At 42.2% G+C, this 27773-nt stretch overlaps 1 protein-coding gene across 4 annotated transcripts; it reads left to right on the forward strand.

The window, feature by feature from the left end:
- The first annotated feature begins 1937 nt into the window (after positions 1–1937).
- Positions 1938–27103, forward strand: usp7 (ubiquitin specific peptidase 7 (herpes virus-associated)). 4 transcript variants are annotated; one of them, XM_040005911.1, is made up of 31 exons: positions 1938–3087; positions 6935–7039; positions 7689–7887; positions 9807–9945; positions 10159–10247; positions 10373–10481; positions 11320–11450; positions 11595–11649; positions 11774–11854; positions 12210–12300; positions 12419–12501; positions 12837–12946; positions 13655–13832; positions 14471–14615; positions 14806–14936; positions 16204–16338; positions 16796–16897; positions 17378–17483; positions 18206–18298; positions 18422–18489; positions 18732–18832; positions 19201–19354; positions 19593–19660; positions 20632–20734; positions 21605–21682; positions 21776–21876; positions 22475–22574; positions 22923–23042; positions 23139–23210; positions 23318–23408; positions 25062–25175. In XM_040005911.1, exons 1-31 carry the CDS (start codon positions 3000–3002, stop codon positions 25166–25168), a joined length of 3333 nt encoding a protein of 1110 aa, XP_039861845.1. In that variant the 5' UTR covers positions 1938–2999; the 3' UTR covers positions 25169–25175. The 4 variants fall into 4 exon arrangements, with proteins under 4 accessions (XP_039861845.1, XP_039861846.1, XP_039861843.1 ...); XM_040005912.1 differs by having other exon boundaries at positions 13655–13811; positions 20626–20734; XM_040005909.1 differs by having other exon boundaries at positions 1940–3087; positions 20626–20734; positions 25062–27103.
- Positions 27104–27773: the final 670 nt, after the last annotated feature.

Here is a 27773-nt window from a genome sequence, read left to right on the forward strand (position 1 = left end):
TATTATAGTTGATCATTTCTATAGCATTAGATATAGCGAGTTATCACCTATTAATCTAGGCATAACTTACAGACTTATAATATATGAACTGTTGCATTGTAAGTCTATTAAAAATATATACGTCAACAACAAAAAATAGACTTTTCTAAACCCATGAGCGTTCAAGTTCATTAGACGAAGCCGAGTGTAGGACTGACATATATCCACTAGATGGCGCCATGTCATGAAACTCTTCTTCAGACCTGCTGCTCTGAGAAGAACCAGCTACAAGAAAAAAAAAAGAATGTACGATTAGTGAAACCCGTATTGTCCCACACAGTTATATATGCATTAAAAGTATTGTTGCTTTTTGACAATGTTCTTTCATTTGTTGAAAGAATGTAATAGTTTGTAATATATGTTGGTTGAGTACATCAGGAGGACATCTTAGATTGACGACAGAAGACAAAGTTAAAGAGCCAAGGCTGAGGGGGTTTGGGATGCCTTGGATAGAAGATGTTGGAGGAAAAGAGAAAAACCTCAGAGAAGATTTGTGGATGTTGTGAAGGATGATATGCAGAAGGTTGGTGCATATCATATCTGTCACAACGGAAGATGGGTGGAGGAGAATGATGGGGGTTACAGGTGAGATGGAGCCCCCTAAAGCAAGCAGCCAAAAGAAGAAGAAGAAAAAGATACTTGTTAATAGAAAAATCTGGAAATTAATCCAAAATGTGCATTTACTTTATTAGCGCGTTCCTGACCAGGCAGGCGATCAGCTCTTAAGTAAATAACGTGGTCTTAGAGCAGGAGGGCAGCAGTTTACTATAGTATTGTATTTTCCAATTAGTTTTTGACTTTTCTTTTAAATTCAATTTAGTTCACGTCGGCTGATTTTCCTGTTTCAGTTTATTTTTTATTGTTTGAAAATGTTACGTTGTAGTTTAGTTTTTACTAGTTTCAGTGTTAGTTTTAGTCTTTTTTCATTACTATTGCATGAAGGGCAACTGCCAGGCACAACCTAGGAAAATCTGACTCATTTGACCCACTGTTGCAGGCATCAAGAGTCTGAATAAACAAAGAGTCTTTATTATTATTATTATTATTATTATTAGTATTGTTGTTGTTGTTATAATCAAACTATAAATTAAACCTAATTTTTTAAAATTTGATTTTAGCTACTTTTCTTCAAAAGTTTATTTTATACTTTTAGTTAACTAACATGTTTCACTGGAATCGAGTTTACTTTGGACTTCTTATTATAATAACCTTGGAAGGCAGTAGATTTTATTTGGTGGATATGATATTATATTCTAAATACATTGCGCAGTTGTTGTTTTTCCATTTCAGTTTTTTTTAATTGTCCTGTTTTAGTTAAATCTCGAGTAATATAGTGCATCCAAGCATGAAAGTGCACGCAAGTTCTTGAAAACCCAAGTCCATAAAGTTAACACACATGTTGAATGAAACTGATAACCAGGTAAACACACATTAAAATACAAAATTGAATAAATAAAATAACTGGCAATGACTCGAGCTGTCCATGGTGTGATATTAAAAGTTAATTTAACACCGCTGTGCAGTCACAATAGTTGGAAAATAAATATTCGTGTTCACTATAAAATAAAAGTCCCGCTTGTGTAAATGGGTTCCTGTCTTTAATGCCAGTGGAAACCACGTGGTTTTACAGTTTTATTGGCTGAATCATGTTGTGTTTCCATACAATGTTTCTGAAAGCACGGATTTAATTTTTTTTAAGTAAATCTGTTCAGAACTGCTCAATGAAAACTTTTGGTTTTGTCACCTTGCTGGGTAAAACGTCACACACACGCTATTACCACGTATTTACACAGTTTAGCCCCACAGCTCAGCGATTTCTCCCATTCAAATCAATGTCACGCCACGTACAGCCATTAAACCAATCCCACTCGTGTAATAATTGTCGTTAGCTCTTATATTTCCTCTCCCTTTAATACACACACGACCCGGCCTGTGTGATTTCGCGTGGATGGAGAAGCTGGCTCGGGGATGGGCCCGTGTTTGGATCTCCATGCGGATGTGACATTTCAGAGAAAAGCGCGACCGCCATTTTGAGATTTACCTCAGACATCACAAACCAAACGGGAGGAGCGGGTTGAGGGAGCCGCACAGCTCAGGCTAGCGTTGTATGACCGGGCACATTCTTCACGAGAAGCGAGGAGAATAGCTAGAAATGCAACGAGCTGCTGCAGCGTTTCGTCGTCTGTCGTGTTAGGGCGGTTTGGAGGATTTTGGTTTATGTCGGGCCGCGCAAACTCTCGTCTCCGTGAACTTCTAAATTAACGTTAACATCAGTGCTATTCCGTATTGGGAAGCTGGTTTGAATGGATAGCTTTTTCCTCCGCTCTCCCCCAGACGAGGGACAATCGGAGGAGCACACAGACTGGGGATATCGCAGGCAAAGTTGTTGAATGTGTGTGTATAGCAAATGAGCCTTTGTTTTCATTGTCGTACCTTTAATACCATTTGGCTGCCTAGTGTCAGGTAGCTTTGCGCTAGCTTGAAACAGGGTATTTGTACCTGACGGTGCAGGTCGTGCTCAGAGTTCTCTTATTGCCCCACATTTCCCGGGGTAGACCCGGATTGATTTAGCTAATTTCAGCGGGCCTCCGATTTCGGAGTCCCCCCGCCCTCCCCTAATTACATCCATCGCAGCCCCTGCCGTCAACCAGCGACTCGCACCCACCAAAGGCGCCGAGATTGGGCGAATAGCGAGCAAATACGTCCGCGTTTCTCTACCCGCTCCCCCGCCGACCTCCCCTCCTCACTCCCCGGCGCTGACAGCGGACAAGGCCGAGTTCGCAACAGAGCAGGCCCGGCCGCCAAGGCTCGACCTGTCCCCACCTCCGCATCCCACTACACCTCACCAGCAGTCCAGAACCCGGTTCCCCACCGAGTCGACCCTGGACAAGGTCGAGGGCAACAGAGAAAACAGGGAACACCGCATCACACCTACAACAACAACACCGCCACCTGCCAACATGAACCACCATCACCACACGCAGCAGCAGCAGCAACAGAAAGCCGGCGAGCAGCAGCTCAGTGAACCGGAGGACATGGAGATGGAAGGTAAGTAATGGCCCCGAGTAAAGTGAACGGACTTTTTATTAATCTTTTTTTTATCAGGTTTGTGCCATAAGTTAACATTTGCACGAGAAATGCACGAAATTTTATCCGCATTAACTGAGCCCAACATCTCGGTAAACACGGAGGCCTGCAGCTAGCAGAGATAGCCGGTTGGTTTTTTTTGCTGATTGTGCGTCCGATGCAGCATACTTGTATTCAGCTGACCTCATTTTGCGTTACAAGCAAACCGAGTCCTTAACGATCTTCGTTTGCTTGCGATATTCAGCTGTTTGCAGGTTTATCCAGAACCGGTGGCATTTTCCCCGCACATTGTCGCATATTAGCCGCATAAATCATTCATTCTGATCGGCAACCGTATCTCCAAATAAACAGTTCATCGGCTTGTTGCTTCGAGATTGCCAAATCACCGCCGTCTAGAATCCGCTTGCACTCACAGAATTCCGGGCCCGATGCTTGTTGGTGGCCCAAGTGTTTGTAAACAGTCTGCTTAGTGTTGCAATTAACACGGATCCAACTCTAAGGTAAATTAATCTCTCTGCTCTGACTTGGCTGTGTGGGCTTTTGGGGGTGATTTTGACAGCTATCGCTAGCTGCGTTCATCACTTCTCCCGCGAATAAAGTAGTGATATATATGTTTTTATTTTTTACTGATAACGTTAAACTTTAGTCTGTTAGTTGTTGTTCGACAAGTGACGTTGGTTCAGCCTCTAACAGTGAGAGCGTGTGCGTTAGCATCGTGTGATTGCTCGTACATTAAATGCTGGTTTCTAAATGGCTAAAGAGATCGGTTGACCATTTGGGTAAAAAAATATGTTAGGTGTGTCTCCAGAGTTTGACATGTTACCATATTGTAACAGAGTATCTGCTTCACTAACATCCACTTTGCGCGTTACGCCTTGTAAAACGCGAAGAACGGTGCTAGCGCGGCTGCTAATATTGAGCTAGTCAATTAGCTCCAACGCGCACCTCGTTACGTTCTTTCTCTAGCTAGCATGCTAGCTAGCTAGCCAACTAGTGCACGGAGGGGGTGTGTGGCGTTCCAAAATGGTGGCTTGTATTTTGCATCGTTAAGATTTTGCCTTTTGCCCGAGAGCCGGGCCTTGAATTTTTTTCTCCGAGCTTTTAGCTTGTGTCTAAATTTTATCTCACGGTTATAATTTAGCAGCTGAGGGTAAAATGATTCCTCTAACAGTAAATCTACATCAATAGCTGGTACTTCTTGACTCCAGCTAATGTTGGCTAATAAAGGCCTTGAGGTGAATCTGTGGCTAGTGTTTGCTAAGGTGGCTAACGGGAACGCAGATGCGTCAATCCTGTGTTAGCTAACACACTACATTTTTAGCTATCCCTGCTGAAATTATAACAATGTGGAACACCAAGCGTACATTATCCCGTTTTATGTTAATTTATATCCTGGTATTTAGTGTCGTTACGTGAAACGTGGAGCAACGCTGGCAAGTAACGGTAGTCGCCGCTGCGGTAAGCCAGGCCCGCACAGAGGCAGCGCGGGGATTTGCTGCTTCATTGTATGGAAGACCAAAAGGCATGGAGCTCGCCATTTTTAATGATCTGGGTGTTTTTTTTCCTTCTTTTTTTTTTTTCGTTTTTGGGGTTCAGTTTGGAGTCCGAGGCGGTCATTTAAGCAGTCTGCACACACAACACCAGCACTACCAGCATTTTTATTAAGTTTACACTGATGTCAACTTGGGGCTGAGTATGGACCAGTGGGCACTTTCACTGCGTCATTCAGACCTTTTAGTTTTACTATGTTTTCACACGCTTTTGCTTGTTATTTGGGAGCACGTATTATACAAATGACCTTAAGCAGTTACATGCATGCTGTGGAGTAAATAAAGAAATGACCAGGCACAACATTTGCATTGTTTGATGATTCATTGTAATACTAATCACTAGTAGCAGGTGCATTTAGCGGACTTCCCCACCCCCTCTCCTATCATACCTTATCCTTAGGTGCACTGAAGCCTTACAAGTACAGTGAAGACAAGTTGACATAACAAACGCACACTTTTTCTGGTGCTTCTGACTTCTCTCAGAAGCACCACACACACACTCCCACACTCCATTTCCGTTATGGTATGAGGCGCCATGCAGTTGCAGCCCCACCATCACTCATTTGGCAAAGCTAAATCATTTTGCCTCTTTTTGTGTTTTTTTTTTTTTTTTTTTTTTTTTTTTTTTTGTGTCTCCGCACTCTAATTTAAAAGCAGGGCTGTTGCTGTCACATGGCTGGCCAAGCTTTTATATGGGTCCCTCTAAAAATTAATATTGAACAATCTTAATTCCTTTATATTCAAAAGGTTCTAAGAAATACAAGACTAAGGGGTACAATTGGCACCTTGGTGAGGACTTAATATTGTTTATGGGCATTTAGGGCCAGTTTGCTCAAAGTACAGGAACACAGCTTAGTGTGGCCTGATGCAGCAAACTGCATTGTAGCCTCCTAGTGCCAAGTCACTGTAACAAGATCAACCATGCAGTTATAACCTTTTTGGTGTGGGTTAACCACACATCTGGAGTGTTTTTTCCGTTTGCTCAGCATAAAGTTTGTGTTTTAGAGGAGAAGATTGAGTGTGATTATTGACAAACTTTCATTTGCTACTTTTAGTCCAAAGGATTTCAGCTTCATAAGATTAGAAAAGATTAGCAAACTTTTAACTTGAGGGTTACTGCAGCTATAGTGAGAATTCAGCTAAATCACAGGGGTTCATTTTTATTCCCTTTATAGTTTAAGCCAGTCGGGGTAAACTCTGCAGTCTTGCTCTTTGTGGATTTTTGTCCCATAAGTAAAACACCCAGCTCTTACTGTTGCAGTTTTTGGTGACAGATCCGTTAATAAATACATTTCAGCATAGGTTGACACAGTGGGCGGGACAAAAGGTTGTCATGGAGCTGACTGACGGAGCCCAATAGCATGGTGTAATCTGCTTGGGTAAATGAGGTCAGTCTCCTGGAGGATTCGGTCAGCAGCGTTACCTGTAGACCGACACAGAGGAGTGCCACACGCAAAACTTTGCGCGAGAGACGAGGTGACAAAGCAACCCATTTTGGGACATCACAGGATCCGGGCAGATTTCACTCACTCCTTGAAGTCGATTCAGCGCGCATCTGATTCCCTCATCGGCGTGTTTTGGTAAATTAGACTGTGCGTCGAGCTGCCGAGCTGGGATAATTATTGTCCCCTGTACGCGTGTGTTTTGTCTGAATGATGACTTGCTGCTTAATCCTGCATTGTATCCGTAATTACCCAGCCTACTGTTGGTGTCGCTGGGCCTTTGTTATGCTCATACACACGTATACACACTCACACATTCGCTTTCTGTTGCTCTCACTCTGTCATACACAGACTGAGAAAGGAGGCTTAAAATCCCGTGTCAGCAGGGTTTTCCCATTAAAGTGAAGAAAAAGGTAAAAGAAGGATCCCCCACTATATATATATATATATATATATATATATATATATATATATATCAGTTGTGTGACCCAAACGTGAAACTAAAAATGGCATTAATGGGAGAATAAGAGGACGCTTAAGCTGTACTTCTCTGTCTACTCACATTGTCCAGATTTGTTATTTTGGTTTAAAATTACAAAATGAACATATAAAAGTACTTGCCACGCTTTATTAATCCTAGAGGGATTTTCGATTGCACGTTCCTGACCTTTTGACACCTGCAAGTTGGGAATGCAGAGTTTTCAGCTACATTTACCCCAAGTAAAGAAAAAAAAAAGGGGGTGTCTAACATGTTAATCTATCCAGGAACGCCATATCCATGCAGTCTTATTATGTTGCTTATCTCTCCCTGTGTAGCTGGGGATACAGATGATCCTCCAAGAAATCCCGGCAACCCAGTGATCAATGGTAACGTGGCCATGGCAGACGGACACAACAATACAGAGGAGGACATGGAGGATGGTGAGGATTATGTGCACCTCTGCAAACGCTTTAGTTTCTTTGAAGCTTTTCGAGTAGAAGAAACTGTAGGTCGTCTGGTTGAAATTACACCTGAAGTTAATGTCTTTATATGTAGTAACTCAAATGCTGACAGCTTGTCAGTGGGAAAACATAAAGACTCTTGTCCATGTTATTTATTGGCAGTGTATGAATTAAATTTAAACGGTATTTTCTCTAACTTAATGTAATTGTAAGCTCTCTTACTTCTGCCAGTTTTCAGAAGTTGTTTGAAGTAACTTGTAATTATGTCTTTTACATTCTTTAGCGTGAGTTAAACATAACTTATGAGGTTAATAAAAATCAAATGGTGCCGCAGCACTGTGCTGCACCACTGTTGCATCATAGTGGGCAGTTTAGGCTAACCCCTGCTCGACTGCAGCAACTGTCTACTGCCAAAACATGTGGGGTGGAACTCTGTCTCGTATTTCTTTTGTCGGATTGCAGGTGTCCAGGAATAATGACAGTTCTGACCCCAATTATTTGGATCACTGGGCAAATAAAGCAGAAGTGCTGTATCGAATTAAAAGTTCTCAGTGAATCAGAGGGAATCTGTTACACACCAAATCTTCTCCTCCCCCTCTTAACGCGTCACCCTCCCGTCTTCTCACAGACACTAGCTGGCGGTCGGAGGCGACCTTCCGGTTCGTGGTGGAGCGCTTCAGCCGCCTGAGCGAGTCAGTGCTCAGCCCGTCCTGCTTTGTCCGGAATCTTCCCTGGAAGATAATGGTGATGCCGCGCTTCTATCCTGACCGACCACACCAGAAGAGCGTGGGCTTCTTCCTGCAGTGTAATGCAGAGTCAGATTCCACGTACGTAAGAGGGATTTGGGATGTGGGCCTTTTGATATAAGCTGTGATTATCAACTCACTTTATGCTCTCTTGGAAATTCTGCTGCTTTGAAAGTTGCAGTAGGTTTTTCTACTGTAAGTCGGGATCAGTGGTGCTGTGAAGAACTTCCTGCAGATGTTTTATCCACTACACTGCTTCGAGGGATGTAGTTTACCTAGAGCCCCGAATTGAGATGTGCCAAAGCTGCAGTAAAAACTCTCAAGTATCTCATGTGATATATGATGTTCTGAGTGAATGAAGTGAAAGTGAGGTTTTAGTGTGTAGCCAGGAGGCCTGACGCACAGTGGTTGTGGTCATCTCTGGTACCTGGCAGGACCGCAGCAGCTCGGCCCAGTTATCCCATACTGTGAGACTGCAGTGGAAATGCTTTTTATTGCTGTTTTGTAAAATGCAGCTGCTAATGGGAAAACATATTTGTTAAGACTGCACACAGTCAAGTTTGGAGCCGGTGAAATTAGATTAGAACTGGATTTATGTTTTTAATTTAGTGAAAGGTAAAGAGGCAATCCTGCTGCATCGTTTCTGTGCTTTTCGACGTCCTATTAGACAGTCAAAGCTTCTTCCATATGTCTAGTTTTTCAGCGGCATCTTTCTCTTTCCCAGTTTGCTTAATAGCTGGGACTAGCAAAGCTCTGGTATTTAATATTAACTTAACTACACAATTAGACCACTTTTAAATACTCTGCTCTTTTTCTTCACTCGTGTCCTATACAGAAGGATACCTGCCAGAGCAGCAGGCAGCCCGCTGTTTGAAGGTTTACACCTATGACATCTTTGTTGTTTTTTTACTGGTGTTGTCAAAATACTTTAAAACATCAGAGCAAATTATTCCTCAAGAAAAAGACGCAGGTTTTGCTCCATTTCACTGTCTGTGTTATAGCTGCAAAAATCCAAACAACATGGTGCAATCATAACTGCTCCTGTAGGTGCATTCATGTAAAGGGGGGCTTGCTTTGATTACTGGAGCACAGTTGGATTGGGAACCTTCTTTCATCATTGCCACACAGTGGTTGTTGAATTATTGTTATCGAGTCATCGAGACGATTCATATTCGCTGATCGTGGCAGGCTAAAGCCTTCACCACTTTCCCGTCGCTCCCTGTGTGAAGTAGCAGGAGTTGAAACCTGCACAGCTTTTGTGCTCCGACATTACAGCCCAGCCGTCCTGTGTTGCGGTTGGGTATTGCTGCATTAACGGGGTCACAGCTGCTGGTTTTAACCACTGCTCTGGTGGCAACCCAGCTTTTGTTTTCTGTGCCGCTCTTGAGACAAACAGCTGCCAGTTCCCACAATGAAATATCATTTTTCACAATCGAATGTCACTTTTTTTGCCCTTTTCTTTTTTCTTTTTGTGCAACTCAGCTGCGTAACTTCATTTAGAAAATGTGCTGTCAGCCCTATTTCCCTGGTGGGGGTTGTTGTTTTTAAATACCCTTGTGTGTTTGGGTTTATATTTCTCTTCATAATATATCTTTGGTGTGTAAACTGAAAGCTGTGGGAGGGCACAGATGTAAATGTGAGGCTTATAGATTGATTCAGTTTGTAATGCCACTCTCAGAGATGCATAGATGCTGTTGGTGATTTGGGTATATCTTGGTTAATGGTGTGGAAGGATGTAAAATTAGCATCTGATGCTTTATCCTGTTACCGTGCACAACACTGTTTTATGTTTTTCAGTAGCTGAAGTGGAACAGTGTTGGATGGCTTACTTGGCTCATAAGTTTGCACAGGTTGCTGGTCCTGCTCTCCTATGTTTAACGTCGTAGCCTACGCAGTCTTCTAAATGTGCCGATTTCAGTGCCGCCAAAATGTTCCTGAGGAAATAATACAACTTTTAAACAGTTCTTTAGTATTCAGGTGTCGTGTCTTTGGTGTTTCAGGTCATGGTCTTGCCACGCACAGGCCATGCTAAAGATCATTAACCACAAAGACGACGAGAAGTCATTCAGCCGCAGGATCAGTCACCTGTTCTTCCACAAAGAGAACGATTGGGGTTTCTCCAACTTTATGTCCTGGAGTGTAAGTACACAAACCTGTCAGAAATTAATGTACTGTTACTTTTGTCAAAGAAACAGTGGAATATTTTTGCTGTGAGTGTTGGTGGGGTTCTTTTTTCTTCTCGCTCAGCAGTTACCACTTTGTTAACCTTTTGTTTGGGCCTGGTTGTATTCTTTCATTACTACAAATTGCTATTCTTAAAAAGATTAACTGTTTTGCAATGATGCATTTCAGGATGTGACCGATCCAGAGAGGGGCTTCATCGACGACGACAAAGTTACATTTGAAGTCTACGTCCAGGCGGATGCCCCACACGGAGTGGCGTATGTTGTGTTCTATTTGAGTCGTTTATTTTTGTCTTTATAAACTATTTCCCATGTGCATTTTCTCTGTTCTGTTCAGGGTTTATGATTTATAACTAACTGAAGTTTTTGGTCTCTGTAACCAGCTGGGATTCAAAGAAACACACAGGCTATGTTGGACTTAAGAACCAAGGAGCGACCTGCTACATGAACAGCCTGCTACAGACACTCTTCTTCACCAACCAGCTACGACGGGTAAGGTTTTGTTTTGTGGCTTCTAATGACTGTGTGTGGCTGTGGCTGTTTTTCTTATCTGTTATAGGGTTCTTAACATAATAGATTTGATTATTTAAAATACCTTTAAACCCCCTGATTCTCAGCACCACTTTCAATAAGGTCATAAAGCTTTTAATTTTTCATCCAAGTAAGAATAAGCAGGTTGTAATGTGACATGAGGCACACAAAGCTCTTAATTCTTGATATAGTAGTTCCACCTTTCAGGTGCTTGGTTAAATGAGTGGATCTTGTATATCGGCTTTCTTGTGTTTATTTCCCCCAAATGCGAAATATTTCCAATAGACATGCCTGCTGTTTTCTTTAGCCAACAAGCTCAGTTGTTAAGCTCTGCACTTGCCAACTTCCTACTGCCAAGAAAATGCTACTGACCCAGGGCGAATGAGATGAGTAAAGGGAAGAAGACGGCGCTGTGAGCGAGAATAGGCCAGGCTATGTGGGCACCGCAGTGTGTGTCAACAGTCGGAGGGTTAGAAGGCGTCAATGTAATCAGTATTAAAACTGGAGGAAATGAGCATTGAAACGGTTTCAAATATCATCGTCTACATATTGAAAAATATATATATTTTTATGACGTGCATATTTATTTATTTGTAACGTTCTACTATAGTTGCTGCTTTTGTTTCATTGCTCCCATGCTGGCCCTTTTAATTCTACGATCAAAGTGCTTTTTGAAATTTTCCAGTAGCATATCTGGAGTTTAAATATAGTAAATGTTTTCACAAAAATAGTCCAGTCAGCCTAAGATGATTAGTTTTATATAAAAGTTGTAATCCTGGAGCATCCTTATCCTTCCCAGGCGGTCTACATGATGCCCACAGAAGGAGATGACTCCTCTAAGAGCGTCCCCCTGGCACTGCAGAGGGTTTTCTACGAGCTGCAACACAGCGACAAACCGGTTGGCACCAAGAAGCTCACGAAGTCCTTTGGGTAAGTTAGGACTTGCTTAGAATATTATATGTGTTGTAAGCAAAACTATTAGATCCTTGCATGCTTGACAACCATCAGAATTTCACAATAAGTGTTGTGACGGTTGGTTGTATTCTCTCTTGGTGTTTGTGTTTGTATGTGCAGGTGGGAAACACTAGATAGCTTCATGCAACATGATGTGCAGGAGCTGTGCAGAGTGGTGAGTTTCCTATACACGTTTAAAAAGGTCCTGTATGCACGGTGAACAACAGCTGACAGTATTTACTGTTTGTGTGTGTGTGTGTGTGTGTGTGTGTGTGTGCGTGTGTGTGCGCGCACTGCAGCTCCTGGACAACGTAGAGAACAAAATGAAAGGCACTTGTGTTGAGGGAACAATCCCAAAGCTCTTCAGAGGAAAGATGGTGGTATGTCATCTCTCTTTCTCCGTCTCTTCCTCCTCTTAGCTGACTCGCCCTTTTAGTTATGGTCATATTTTGCATATCTTTTGTACAATATTGTTCTTATGAGGGGAAATTTATAGTGTTTATTTTGCTCAGTAATGTCTCTGCAGCACGTCTCGCACAGTAGATTCTGTAAACACAGCGACATGATGTAGGCTAACACAGCACAGGATGTAGCCTGGAACAAGGCCAGTTTAAGAATAGACTGAGGGTAAATCAAGACATGACCCGATGAGAAATAATGTTTCTGACTCGCCTCTCATATCGTATAGTCTAACTCTGCGTGTGTGTGTGTGTGTGTGTGTGTGTCACTCTGCAGTCATATATCCAGTGTAAGCATGTGGACTACAGGTCTGAGCGGATAGAGGACTACTATGACATCCAGCTTAGCATAAAAGGAAAGAAGAACAGTGAGTAGCATAAATGTGGTGCTTTATTGATCAGTGGCACATTTGTCCTGCATGATCATGATTTTCACACACATATCAAAGCGGCGATTTTCTAAATATAATCTTTGCTTCTTTCCAGTCTTTGAGTCATTCAAAGATTATGTGGCAACCGAGCAGTTAGATGGAGACAACAAATATGACGCAGGAGAACACGGGCTGCAGGTGAAGTATTTATGCAATTTGTTGGCTCTTGTTGCTTTCATGCTGTTGGTATTGAAGCAAATTGGACTAAAATTTTAGTTTTTATATGTCATTGTGAAAAAATATTTGGTGTTCCAAAAATTAGACGTGTTCAAATGGATCAGTAGGTTTCCGGTTTTTCTTGCCAAGCTACAGAAATATGTAGCTCTAAAAATAAGATCTGGAGCTTGTTTACCTGCCTTGTTTTGATATGGTTTAAATGAGCAGCCTAAAGCTGAAAGGGTTTATAATGGCAGGATTAATGTCAATGGGATGTCCTCACCAGATGTCGGACTCATTTTTGTTTTGCGTCGCAGGAAGCAGAAAAGGGAGTGAAGTTCCTCACCTTCCCTCCGATCCTCCATCTGCAGCTGATGAGGTTCATGTACGACCCACAGACCGACCAAAACATCAAGATCAATGACAGGTAAGGAAAAAAACAAGCTGATGCTTTAAAAATAGTTTTTGAAGTAAGGTTACTTGTGAATTACTGTGCAGAACGCACCCTGGTAACTCCCCGTCACACAATGAGACAGTAACTGTGCTGCTCGAATGTAATTTTAGAGAAGGTCTGCTCCATTGTAGCATAGGTTAAAGGAGGAATGTCACTTGAGCTTTACACTCGTGAAAAGCTTGCCCTGACCTCGCTTATTCAGACGGTGAGAAAGGAACCAAGATTGTTTTCTGTGCCATCAATCTGTGTACAGTTAATGGTGTTAAAAATAGAATCCAGCAGAAATAATGTGACACTTGTAGCAAACGCTACCATTTAGAAGTGCTAACTTTCTGCTGTGCCATTTCGATGAGCTCTGACTCATCCTTGTGATGATGCTACGGCCAACTGGCATCCTGAGGGCTTTGTATACGTACATGGAGACACAGGTGTGGGTGTGGAATGACAGTAGTTTTGAATGTGCTCAAGTTTACTCTTGATTTCTTCCATTTTTATGCTACTTTTTGGCTGATATTTGACCCTTTTTGTATTAATCTACACATTGTTTTTTCACATTATTTGTTTTTTATTTCTACCTTTCCATTTTTTTTTAAATACTGCTGCTTACCTCATCCTTTTTTTTTTTTTTTCCTTCTCAATTTCTTTGTCTCTAACGCCTCTCCATCTTTCTGTGCTCATTAGATTTGAGTTTCCAGACCAGTTACCTCTGGACGAGTTCCTCCAGAAGCCAGACTCAAAGGACCCAGCCAACTACATCCTCCACGCTGTGCTAGTCCACAGCGGGGACAACCATGGCGGTCACTACGTCGTCTATCTTAACCCCAAAGGAGACGGCAAAGTGAGTGTCAAGGATCCAATAGTGAGAACAATTTTTTTTCTGCACTTTTCACCAAAAATGCTCAAATTTACAAAAAAAACAAAAATGAGTTTATGTTATGGAGGAATTCAGAGCTATGTTATCTTGGCTCTTGACCTTAAGTGTTTATTAATTACATACAGCTGCATGCATTAAGATTCAAGGGTTGAGAGTCAGAATAAGTGCCTCCCAGGTCTGCAGTGATTATTATACTGAAAATGACAGAACACACAAGCTTCCTGACAGGTGAGACGATATCACTTAATGTCAGAAAAGGGATGTTTCACAATTTAGATGTTTAGTGGAATAAACGCTGTCAGAAAAGATGTTAGTGTAAAGAGTCGGATGTAAACACGAGCTCTCAGCTCAGACTCTTAATCTTATACTCATCGAGTAAACCCCTCTCATATGCACACATCAGTGTGATGTTACTTTAATTCTGCATTTGGGTTTGTGTGACAATGATTGTCTTAAGTGCTCTCTGGTTTTTCTCTTTTTTCCCCTCCACTCCAATCCTTGGTGGTTGCCCCACCCGTATCTCGCCTCTGCTCCTCATCCTCCTCTGGCTTCCTCATCTCTGGCTGGGACCCCATCCTGCAATCACCATCTGTCTCCGTCTATCATTCTGTCTCTTTCTGCAGTGGTGCAAGTTTGATGATGACGTAGTGTCACGATGCACCAAGGAGGAGGCCATAGAACACAACTACGGCGGACACGACGATGACCTCTCCGTCCGCCACTGCACCAACGCGTACATGTTGGTCTACATCCGTGAGTCCAAGCTCAGTAAGTAAACATCCGTCCTTCTTCACTCGTCATTTAAAAAAACATCGGTATGAGAAACTTTCCCAGCAACACATGAAGGGTTCCTCTGAGCTGATGAGTGCAAATAAAATTCCTCTTTCACATGGAGGTGACTGTACTGAATAATACTGTTGTACTAAATTATCACTTCTGCCGTTTTACCCACACTCAGGCGAGGTGCTCCAGCCGATGACCGATGTGGACATCCCCCAGCAACTGGTGGAGCGTCTGCAGGAGGAGAAGAGGGTGGAGGCACAGAAGAGGAAGGAACGCCAAGAGGCTCACCTCTACATGCAGGTCCAGGTAGGGAATCGGAGGTTATTTAAGTGCTCTGTGGTGCTTTGATACTTTGCGATCAAAATACTTGGGTGGCTGAATAATTTAGTATACAGCACATGAGAAACCTACAGTGTAGGAAGTACAGGAGAAAATTGAAGCTGTGTTTGTGGATTTCAGGTAAAGCCACATTTGTGTCGAAACACCACGCCTGTGCCGTTTTACGCCGTCATACTGTAATCTGGATGGTGTGGTGTTTATTGCTTAAGGTGTGTAAAGGTGCAGGACTTCGTACGGTACTTCTCGGATTATTTATTCATATTAATCAGTGTATTTGTTCTGTTGAAGCTCGAACTTTAACCCAATAAAGTCGACCTCCATAAGAGGCCTGACAGAAACCGCTTAGTTCATGAGAAGCTATGCAAAGTATGACCTCGTACACCTTTAGACGGGGCAGATATGTTTCATAGGTGGATGAATGCTGGATTTCAGTGCGATAAGAATGAACTGTTTTGCCTTTTTGAAAACGAGTAGATGACGTTTAGACATTTATGTTGGATCGGATCGTCGGGCTAACGACGGGCCGGAAAACGGAAGCTTCTTCTTTCTGTCAAGCAAAGTGTTCGAGTGTTTTGTTGGACTCGGTGTAACCTACAAGCGGCACGCACAACTGCAGGTGTTCTCGCTCTGGTTTGGCGGTCTCTGTGTGGTTGAGATGGGGAGAAGAGCAGTCAGTGATAATGAGGAAATGGCTTGTTAAATGATAAAGGTTTACCCTTTTCAGCACTGACTTACTTACTTGTTCGAGTATTAAGGCAGCACAAAGGCTAATTACGCTCATTATTTTCCTCTGAAGAGGTGATAAGCATAACATTTAAAGGCTGTAATGAGGCTGTGTGAAACTTTGCTTTGCACTTTGCCTGTAAGCCATCAGAACTGACACCTCATTGAAAGTCTTAGCAATGGAGCACCCCTCTAAACAGAAAGCTCTACATAATTATGATTTCTTGTGTGTGTGTGTGTGTGTGTGTGTGTGTGTGTGTGTGTGTGTGAGAGAGAGACAAGCAGATTGCTTAGACAAAAGCTCAAAATGCTGTTAGCTACTGACTGCTGCAGTGAAATGTCACCACCAGTGTGGATACAAAGAATGAAGCTCTTGCTTTGTCGAGATCTAGAGATAACTTGGGTGTGGGGGAGTGAGTTTTCATTGCATGAAGTCTTTAGTCTCTTATTTTTCACACTTTGGTTCTTGGTCCAGTTATACTAATGCTGTTCATCTTCCTTCTCTGGGCAGATGGTGACCGAGGACCAGTTTTGCGGTCATCAGGGCAACGACATGTACGACGAGGAGAAAGTGAAGTACACGGTCTTCAAGGTCCTGAAGAGCTCCACACTGCAAGAGTTTGTCCAGAACCTCTCCCAGACCATGGTGAGGCATCTGTGGGACTGTATGCTCTTTGATGGTGATGGATATTTGGATGAAATTTCTAACTTTTTTTTAAATTAAAGAATAAAATAAACCATTTAAGATTAACTGCGAAGAGTTTTAGTTTGTAGATTTCAAGATGCATGAAATGTTTAGTCAGTAAACTTATCTTTCATCAAAGTAACTTGTGCTCGGTGGAAGTTTAATATTTGTGAAAGAAACCGCATTCACGCACATGCTGTGTCTCAGGTTCACGCTCGGACCCCAGGCTGAAAGAGAGGGCTTGTTAGCTTGTCAACAGTGCGGAGCACACATGTACACACACTTGCTTAAATTCTGGCTCCCTGCGGTTGATCAGTAAATACCAGTTGGAAATTTTAGTCTTGATGTCTTTTTCTCAACACGTTTCTGCTTCTCCCACATCTTATACGCAAATTGAAACTGTATTGATGTGCCGCAGGGTTTTCCACAGGACCAGATGAGGCTCTGGCCCATGCAGGCCCGTAGCAACGGAACCAAGCGACCTGCCATGCTCGACTACGAGGCCGATTGCAACAAGTCGGTAGGTGTTTGCACCTGTGGCACACATCTTCAAAAATTCCTGTATGCTTTAGCCAGTTTTTTTTTTTTTTTTTTTTTTTTTTTTTTGCATTAAAATAATGAAAGAAAGCTGCCAGTGAACCAGAACAACTGTGCTAAGATCAGTTCAAAAATATGCAGGATTTAGAGCATTGGTTCTAGAAGGAACTATCACTCCCTGAATTATTTTTTTATGAATCATTATCTAAATTGAGTTTAATTTGAATCCCTGGATAACTACTCCATGTATAGAATCACCTGTCAAATCTCTCTCTTTTTAAATAAAATAAAAAAATCCTCAGTTTGTTTACAAGTCTTTTTTTCTTTACAAGTTTTCCGTATAATGCAACAGTTTTATGTCACGTTAATTCCTGGGACCACTCCTGAGTTTATGACTCACTTAATCAGTTAAATGTAACATAAGAAACTTTTTCTTAAAGATTGGAACATTTTTGTGTTTCAGATGATCGACTTGAGTGACAATGAGAACCCCTGGACAATATTTTTGGAGACTGTAGATCCAGAGATGGCAGCCAGTGGGGCCACGTTACCCAAGTTTGATAAAGACCGTAAGTTCTCCATCCATCTGCGCTCATCATCAGACTTTGAGTCTTAGCACTTTCTTTTCTCTAAACTTTTAAAATATAATTTTTGTAGAAAACATGTTCTTCAGGTGTCAGTCTCTGACTTAAATAGCTGCCTGTGTTGGTACCGTGTAGATAAGAATAATCACAATGCCTTAGAGGTCACAGTCATAAACATAGAGTACTAGTTATTCAGTAACATAGTTACTGATCGGTTTGAATGTTGATAGGTTTGTTCTGATTGTTTATGATTATTAACACTGTGTTTAGCTGCTGATTAAAGGCTCTGGCATGCTACTGTTTGTAGTGCGATGTTGTAGCTGCCTGCTGCCACTTGGGGTCAACGTCAGAGACATGCGAGGAAAACGCAAATGTAGTTTACGTGGTGTTGGTGATCCTTGTGGTTTGTGAAAAACAACTTTCATAGTGGAAATAAGTGAACCCGAAGGTTAAAAATACTAGAACTGCAAACGCTTGGACGTATCTCTTTGTTTCTCAGTTCACTCAATCTTTCCCTTTGCATAGCTGGAGAACTGCACCAACAGACACAAATGCAGAACCATAAGTGGCGTTTTGTGCTTTGTTTAGTGTTTCAGTTGAACAATATTTATGCAAATTGAAGCTATACTGCTCCTCAACCACTTCTTTGGCAGGCGTGTTGTATAGCTGCTGATTTCACCTTGCCCTGTTTTGTTTTTCTCTTCTAGATGATGTCATGTTGTTCTTGAAGATGTATGACCCCAAAACCAGAAGCTTAAATTATTGTGGACATATCTACACACCTATATCCTGCAAAATAAGTAAGCGTGACTCTGTTATAACCTCAGTACCCTGTCATAAGGTGCAGTGTGTGAATTCCTCGTCTGCAGTGAACGTAAAGATTTTGAGATTTTTCTCTGCTTCTCTTTTTTCCCTCTAACCAGGAGACCTGCTGCCAGTCATGTGTGAGAGAGCAGGATTTCAGCAGGAAACTAGCCTTATCCTCTATGAGGTGATCTATTCTGTGACGCCCAGTCGCTGACACACTCCTGTCTTTTTCTCACTTGCTCCCTCACACTCTCACATTCTCAGGCTCCTCTATCTGACACAGAAGCTGTGTCAGGCTCTCATGTGCACACTTGCACTCTGTCATATGTAGGCCTTGGTGTTAATACATCTGCCACAAAAATAAATACTCTCTTGCACTTAGCAGATAAATTGACTGCATAACCCCCGATGCTTGGTGTGTTACAGGAAGTAAAGCCCAATCTAACAGAGCGGATACAGGACTATGATGTCTCTCTGGACAAGGCCCTGGACGAGCTCATGGACGGGGACATCATTGTCTTCCAGAAGTAAGTTGTTTTGGGGGATTTTTTTTGGCACTTGTGCGTTGAGAAATCTGCCAAATTGATATCTTGGTGCGTTTCACATTGGGAACTAAGCCAGATTATAAGAACTTCCCGAGGTCGACACGCTTCAAGTTGCCTTCGTTTTAAATGTCTCTCTTTGATGACGCTCTGGTTGAGAAATTGTTGTAGAACTTGTTAGCGTTACTTGTTATGTCTGTGCCCTCATGTACTTCTTGACCTGCTCTTTCTGTCCTTGACCTCTACCTTCACTTCACTCACACTTCCCTCTGTCACACTGATCTCTGTTTTCCCGTCATTACAACACAACCCGTACCTCAAACTGTCTTTCCAACCTTTCTCCAACACCACAGGGACGACCCAGAGAACGACAGCAGCGAGCTGCCTACGGCCAAGGACTACTTCCGGGATCTCTACCACCGGGTGGACGTCATTTTCTGCGACAAGACCATCCATAACGACCCCGGCTTTGTGGTCACACTGTCGAACCGCATGAACTATTTTCAGGTACGATCGGTTGAGGTTCTTTGGATGAATATTGATTAACTCTTATTATTTTTTAAAAATACTCATGTGAAGCTGCCGAGTCATTATACGAAGACTGATTTATTTATTTTTGCTGCTACTGTTAATCCAGGAGTGGATTTCTGCTGCCCCCCACCCCCTCCACCTGCTAGCATTAAATATGATTGACAGGTGAAATCTGACAGGCCCGTCATGAACTGTCTGTTTTTGTGTTTGTCAGGTGGCTAAGACTGTAGCGCAGAGGTTGAACACAGATCCCATGCTACTGCAGTTCTTCAAGTCACAGGGGTAGGAGGCTTGTCTCATCCACACACACACACACACACACACACTGCATTCTTCGTAAATGTAGTAACAATAACAGTGCATAATAGTGATTGTCGTTCTTTCTTTTTTCTTCTTAAGCCGTTGTTCTCACTGTAAGCCAAAATATGGCCTTTATAGTCAGGAAAAATGCAGTTAAGGGCTTTGAAACAACACTGAACATGAAGTCAACTACAAGGGAGAGAACTTTAGTTCTTGCTTTGCACATAACTGAGTAATTATGCTTTTGCTGTAGCATAATTATCCCTTTTTTGTGGTTTTGTCACAGTCCCTCTATGCAGGAAAAGCCTTTGTTTAGTATAACCTTTTTTTGTCAAAGTGTTTCTGACCGGTTTCGTTATTTTTGGTGTTTTATTTACTGAAGCGTGTTATGCTGCTTCTTAATCTGATGGTCAGAAAGAATAGGAAACCACATGGATTTGGGCCAAATAACTGACTCATCACCTTCACTGTACGTAGATCGATCTCGCCGACGTGCGTAGTCATCTCCCAGAAGGCTCATTTGGAGCCAGGAAAATCTGCTAAAGACGGCCTGTAGTTTAATGAATAATGCAGTGTTGTTTCAAGGCTGTTTTTCCCTAAATAACTCAAAATCCTGTCATTCTGTTTGACATGTAGAAAGGAACGTGTAGACCGCGTTTGAATAGTGTTGTGACTCGTAGCTTTTGTCAGGTTTGCCTTTGATTTGATTACTTGCAGTTGTCAGTAGAAATGTTGCATAACCTGTCCCCCCTCCACCTGTCTTCTGTTGTTTTTCCTCCTACTCTTCCCTCTCCCTCTGTGCTTCTTTTTTTTTCGTCTTGCTCTGCTGTTCACCTCCACCTCTGCTTCTTTGCTTCTTTTCCTCCCATTTTTCTTTCTCTTCTCCTTCCACCCTTCTTCCCTCCCCTTTGTTGTCCTCCCCCCCTGCCTGGTGGTGTGGTGGCCAGGTACAGGGACGGTCCAGGGAATCCTCTCAGACACAACTATGAGGGAACGCTGCGGGACCTGCTGCAATTCTTCAAGCCTCGGCAGCCCAAGAAACTCTACTACCAGCAGGTAGGACTGGTTTGTCTACTTTTTCTGTGTCAGGATTTCAAGTTTGTCTTTGTTCTCTCTTTCGAGTAAGATAACTGGCGTTTCCCCTGAAAAGGAGCTCAGTGTTTCATAGTGCCGGTAATAATTCTGGTAATCTTAAATGTCTTTTTGTCTTTCCTCCGTTATAAAATATAAAATGCTGTCTGATAGAAAACAAAGTCATTGGGGTAAAAATGTTTTCTGACTACCTGAACTTTTAACACACAAACTGTTGTGAGAAAGTTTTTATTTATTTCAAATCTTTCCTGCAAACCAGGAACGAGTTACATCCTCAGGTGGATGACTTATCTCTGTCTTGTTCATGAGCGACAGGGATTTGTATCTTGATCTACGTCCCTACTCTCACCTACATCACGAGCTTTGGGTAGTGACCAAAAGAATTAGATCATAGATACAAAAGGCAGAATTTGCTTTCTCTGAAGGTTGGCTAATTTCTCCCTGAGAGAAAGGGTGAGGGGTTCAGCTATTTGAAAGGGACCGGGTATAGAGCCGCTGCTCCTCCATGTTGAAAGGAGCTAGTTGAGGTGGTTCGGGCATCTGACTATGATGTCTGCTGGTTGAGGTGTTCATGTTACCCTGGCCCCAGGGTAGACCCACGACACACGGGGGAGACCACATTTCTCAACTGGCCTGGGAACGCTTTTGAGTTCCCCTGGATGAGCTGGAGGAGGTGGCTGGGGGAGAGGGAGGTCTTGGTTTCTCTGCTTAGGCTGCTGGCCCAGTGACCCGGCCCCAGATAAGCAGAAGAAAATCGAAGGCCACATCCTACGAGTCCACAAAAGGAGTAACTTTGTTTTTATCTCTCGCTTTTTCTCTATTATGTATTCTCAGTTAAAGATGAAGATAACAGACTTTGAGAACAGGAGGAGTTTTAAATCCATATGGCTCAACAGCCAGTTCAGAGAGGAGGTACGACACTCAAAAACCCCCCAAAAAGCTTTACATAAGGAAAAATGTTTCTGTGATTCAACCATAGACATGAAACTGTTTCTTGTGTTGCAGGAGATTACTCTTTACCCTGACAAGCACGGCTGTGTGCGGGACCTTTTGGAAGAATGTAAAAAGGCTGTGGAGCTGTCTGAAAATGGCTCTGAGAAGCTCAGGTATCCATCTGTGTTTGGCTTGCTTGTCTTCCTCTCAGTGGTTGCAATCAGAACTTTTTGACAGCTGCTCCAGCTGTTCTGCCGTACGGGGAGTTTGCATCTGATGGTAAACTGAGTTAAAATTAAAAAAATCGAGCACACTATGGTCCGTTTTAGCTTTTTGAACATTATCTTTGACACTGGGCAAATCACTAGAGATTGAGTGCTTGTTGTTGTGGCCTAGACTGTCTGTAGTGAAGTTTATCACTTTAGTTTTCCACTCATCTTGATCCAGGTAACATTTTGGCTTTTGTTTAACCCCTTTGATTTGTTTTTTTTAATCTAATCCTAACCACGTGCGAAATGTGTGCTGCTTCTCCTTTTTTTTTTTAAAACACTTTTCACAAAATTATAGTCTGACAATTACAACCCTCACAGCAACCGCAGCCTGCACAGCCCCATTTCATTCTGTAAACCTGCTCTCTGTGACTGCACTGGCACCTTTCCCTTTAGTTTGGTTGAATTTCTTGTTTTCCCTGGTGTGATGTCAGAATCAGATTTTGCTGCATTTGAGAAGCTCCTGCAGAGCGTTAATGCCTCCCTCGTTCTCCCTCTGCAGGCTGTTAGAGATAGTAAGCTATAAAATCATCGGAGTTCACCAGGAGGACGAGCTGCTAGAATGTTTATCTCCTGCTGCCAGCCGCACCTTCAGAATAGAGGTGAGTATTTATGCGAGGCGTTGCCTGTGCAGCGCGTTTCACCCTGTCGTTTATTTTATGTTAGCTGCTTAACTTCCACTTAACACGCCGTCAGGCCGACACTGTATTTTTGCCCTCACAGCCAGTCAGTTAGCAGTAGAAGTATTACTTCTTCATGCTTGTTAAAGGTTAAATACCAAGCTTCTGGCTCAGTTTTCTCTGTAGCTCTTGCGTCATTACAGCACGTTAAAAACTTTGACCACCAGGTGTCGGTAAAAACAGTTGGTTTATTTTTACATTTTATAGTCAGTGGTTTGATCTGAGCTTATTTTCTTCCTTCATCTCTCTTGTGCTGCTTGGCTTTTTCAGGAGATTCCTTTGGACCAGGTGGACTTGGATAAGGACACTGAAATGCTAATCCCTGTTGCTCACTTCCATAAGGAGGTCTTTGGCACCTTTGGGATTCCCTTCTTGCTCAAGATCAGACAGGTGTGTGTTTTTTGTTTACTTGTACCACATAATGTGGGGATTATTATTTATTTTATTTCTTCTTGACTCACTGCCATCCCATTCTCCTCTGTGCAGGGTGAGTCGTTTCGGGAGGTGATGAGGAGGATCCAGACCATGCTGGACATCCAGGAGAAAGAGTTTGAGAAGGTAGGTCGTCGTTGGTTTGCTTCTTCTTAAACAGCGTTCTCCTGATGCTGAAATAATTAACAAGGGCAGTAGTTAACCACCAGATGTCTGTCTCTGTGTGTTTTCAGTTCAAGTTTGCAATTGTGATGATGGGTCGGCATCAGTACATCAATGAGGATGAGTACGAGGTCAACCTGAAGGACTTTGAACCACAGCCAGGTATTTACTGCCTGCGGCGCTACTGGGAGCGATACCAGTGTAACTGCTGCTGTTACTGATACTGCGCCGATTGAACGACACCAGGCTAGAGCCAAACACAAAAAGCATGAAACTGTGACAGTGCCTCGTCATGCACCACTTCAATGTCACGGCTGCTCATATTTATACAAGTTTATCCACCTAATAATGAACTTTAAAGACCTTTTATGTACACTCACTGGCCACCTTGTTAGGTACACCTTGTGTTAGTACTGGGTCGGATCTGCTTTTGCCATCAGAGTTGTCGTCATTCTTTATGGCACAGATTAAACAAGGTGCTAGAGATATTCCTCAGATACATTGACATGACAGCTTCACACAGCTGCTGCAGATTTATGGGCTGCACATCCATGATGTGAATCTCCTGTTCCACCACATCCCAAAGGTGCTCTACTGGACTGAGATCTGGTGACTGTGGGAGTTATTTGAGTAAAGTGAACTCATCGTCACATTCAATAAAGTAGTTCGAGGTGATTTGAGTTTTGTGACATAATTTGCTGTCCTGCTGGAAGTAGCCATTAGAAGACGAGTGTATGGTTATAAACATGGTCGGCAGCAATACTTGGCGAGGCTGTGGTGTTTAAATGATGCTAATTTGGTACTAATATCCCCCACACCACTAAACCCCCACCAACAGCCTGAAGTGTAGATAAAAGGCAGAATGGATCCATGCTTTCATTCTGTTTTTGCCACATTATACCATCTGAATGTCACAGCAGAAATCAACTTCAGACCAGACGGTTTGATCTTTTGTGGTCCAAATATTGCAAACCTTTACAAATTGTAGTCTCAGTTTCCTGTTCTTAGCTGACAGGAGTGCCATCTGGGCTGGTCTTCTGCTGCTGTAGCCCATCTGTTTCAGGCTATGACAATCAGAGATGCTCTTCTGTAACCTTGGATGTAACGAGTGCTTATTTGAGAGAGAACTGCTTCCCTGTTTACTTTTTCGGACCGTCCTCTGTAAACCCCAGCGATGGTTGTGTGGGAAAATCCCACCAAATCAACAGTTTCTGAAGCACTCAGTCTGAAACCAACAACCATGCTACATTTTCTTCCCTGATTTTGCATTTGAACCTCAGCAGGTCACCTTCATCATGTCTGCATGGCAAAATGCACTGAGTTGCTGTCATGTGATTGACTGATTAGATCTGTGTCTGTGTGTGTGTGTGTGTCTGTGTGTGTGCGTGTGAGAACAAACAGTTACACAGGTGTACCTAACAAAGCGGCTGGCATGTGTATTTCTAGTATTTACCACACTGCCTTTCTAGTGATTCCTTTACAAGTGTGACACGGCACCTCTGGTGTTTTGTTCACTGCAGCAGTGATTGGTTCTTATTTGTAATGTAACTGCATCAAAATGGCCAAAAGCTCCCCTGCAGTCGATAGTTTTGATGTGTGTAGCCCAACCCAGTCACCAGAATCATTAAAACTGGACTTTATTTTCTTCACGTTCCTAATATTGGCCGGTGTGTCAGCGACACCTGAGATTAATGTCGATGTCACGCGGGCTACAGAAATACTCCCACTGCTCCTGTTACTGTTCATGTGATTTCTGTACTGCAGGTGGCGCTGTCACTTCTCCTAATGGCCTCTCTGATGTGTCTTCCTGTGCAGGTAACATGTCCCACCCGCGCCCCTGGCTAGGGTTGGATCATTTCAACAAAGCTCCAAAGAGAGGTCGCTACACCTACCTGGAGAAAGCAATCAAGATCCACAACTAAAGCAGCCCCCACCCCCACCTTCTCCCCTGGTCCTCCTCATCCTCTCCTGCTCCGCCTTCATCCCTACCTACTTTAACAAACCATAACCACAGACTGTAACCAACAACCGTGTGTGTGTGTGTGTGTGATTGTGCTTGAGAAAGACTGAGAGAGAGTGTGTGTGTTCATCACTTCACCCCGCCTGGACACCTCTACAGCTCTACACCGGCACTATGTCTTCAGTGATTGGGATCTTGCTGCAGCTGATGGATTATTCAACCACAAAATAAACCGCACCAACCACTGACTGTTTATTTTGTTGTACATTTTATTTCTTTTCCCTTTTTCCCCCCTTTTTTAAAAATTGTCTCCCTCCACGTTTGAGGCTGTTCGGTTATTTTTTCTGGCTTGTCTGCCTGTTGACTGCTTTTTGTTGCCTGTTCAGAAATGGGAGACGTGTAATTGGATTTTATGGTTTAAAAAAAAAAAAAATTAGGAGGAATCACGACACAGTATAGCATATATAATATGTATGCTATATATAAATATTTTCATATATAAATATGAACTTCTAGGCTTAGTTTTCACTTCCACCTCATTTACAGCTTTTTTTTTTTTTTTTTTTTTTTTTTTTTTTTTTTTTTTCCCTTCACAATTTTTGGGGGGTTGTTTTTAAATAAAGTTGTTCAAAAGGGCGTCACACTGCTGTGCGCAGAGGTCAATGAGTGTGCTGTTTGGAGGACTGACTTGCAGAAATGATGGAGACATGCAGTCGTTTTAAAATTATTAATAATTTTTGCAAAAGCAGCTGCGGGCTGGCGTCCACCCTGAAGTTCTCTGGTTTGCTCTTATGAGGTTTCCTTATATTTTCTGCTCCCATCCCTATAGAGCAACAAAAATCAGTATTTCCAAGTTTACGCTCAAGTTCTCTTTTCCACTTAGTTTGGTTGGAGGAAAAAATAATTTTTTTTGTCTCTTTCTGCAAACCTTGTATTATTAAAAACAAAAAAATCTGCAAAACAGAATCTGTTTAAAATAAATGGGGAAAAATACGATTTGTCTGTATTTCCTCTTGAACGTTGGAAATTAATCTTAGAAGTTTCTCAGGTCTGGCAAAAGTACTTTTTTTTTTTTTTTTTCTGATTGTGAGTTGCTAGGTAACATTCACACACACACACAGACACGCACAGATATGTGTTACCTCCCTGATGACTTCCTTTTTAGTTTTTTGGGGGGTTGCTAAAGGTTTGTCCCCCCCGTCCTCTCAGTCATTCCTCTTGTAAAACACACACACACATACACAAGCTGCAACCTCTCTTCTTTCTTGATTGAATCTGTCGCCCCCTGGTGGTTGGGAGCAGTAACTGCGCTGTGCTTGGTAGGGAGCTGCAGACACTTAGAGCCCCACTGGTTTGAGGATTGTTTGGAGACAAAAAACCAGCATTGTAAGAAACACTTTAAGCCCTATGAATTTCTTTTTTCTTTTGTTAATTTCAGGTTTTGTTTTCTTATTTCTTTTAAAGCACAGATGGAATGCACCCCTAATAGCGCATAGCTGGCTCTGTACAGACAACATTTAAGAATTGTATATTTAAAAATATGAACGTGTAAAATTTAAGAGAAACACACGCCTTTGTTGTTGGGTACAGAAGGAGCCAGGTGTTCATATTTCTTGTGTGTAGGTTTCTTTTTTGTTTGTTTGTTTTGCGTTCCTGATGTACCATTGACAGGTTTTTCCCCCTCTGTTACATTTGGATTGTTTTTCTTTTAAAAACTAACTGCATTGGTTTGTCTTGTTAAGACGTGCAGTACAGAGATGACCTGCAGAATCACACCTTAATTTGATCTTTTCCACTTTAAAATCCTCAGTGTAGCAGCAGTGTACGACAACTATTCCTGTATATTGCCTTTTTGCTGGAAAATGTATGTTGAATAAAAATTTTCTATAAAAACAAATAGACGCACCTCTGCTGCTTATCCGTGCCAGTGTGCGACCTGCGATTCCCGGTATTTGCCAAAAAATTACTGCAGAAATTTAAGCTGTTATAAATGACTTGTTGACCTCAAATCTGTCAAAAAGTAGCTATATCATATATCACAAAGAATATCAAGTAATGTAGAGCCAGAAATGACAAGTGACTTTTACATATCCTTTATTTATCTGGGTAAAAAGTATCATTAACATTTAAAAGTGTTTTTCAAGATCGATCTAGCCAAGAGGGCAGCAGAAATTGTAAAATAAATAAATAAATAACCTCACACTTCTATGAACTTACTTGAAGTGACCAAAAAGAACTGGACTGATGACAATATGAGTACAATCACCCAAAGTCATAAAGATACTTCAAAAATAGGTAATTTCTTTATTTAGGAAAGGAGACTGCAACACAGATTAATGCTCACTTATCATTCATGCACACATCACATCCCACAAGAATCATCCCCACCAGACTCACATCACTCATCTGACATTAAACTGCCCACCTTACTAACTGGATGATGTCACAAGATGGTGGGCTGGCTCAAAATAATAGAAGGTTGAATATTAAATGAACATTATATTAACTTATATAAACTTACAAACACCTGTATCAGAACTCAAATAGAATTATCCGAACTTAGGGGC

This window comes from Simochromis diagramma, unplaced genomic scaffold (assembly GCF_900408965.1).
Source record: "Simochromis diagramma unplaced genomic scaffold, fSimDia1.1 OVJJ01000510.1, whole genome shotgun sequence".
Taxonomy (NCBI): domain Eukaryota; kingdom Metazoa; phylum Chordata; class Actinopteri; order Cichliformes; family Cichlidae; genus Simochromis; species Simochromis diagramma.

Bases quoted from the DNA above. Each gene is read 5' to 3' on its own strand.
- usp7 (XM_040005909.1), top strand. From the start codon at position 3,000: ATGAACCACCATCACCACACGCAGCAGCAGCAGCAACAGAAAGCCGGC. The intron at 21,877-22,474 runs GTATCCATCTGT...CTCCCTCTGCAG, and splicing joins AATGGCTCTGAGAAGCTCAG to GCTGTTAGAGATAGTAAGCT. The intron at 22,575-22,922 runs GTGAGTATTTAT...TGGCTTTTTCAG, and splicing joins GCCGCACCTTCAGAATAGAG to GAGATTCCTTTGGACCAGGT.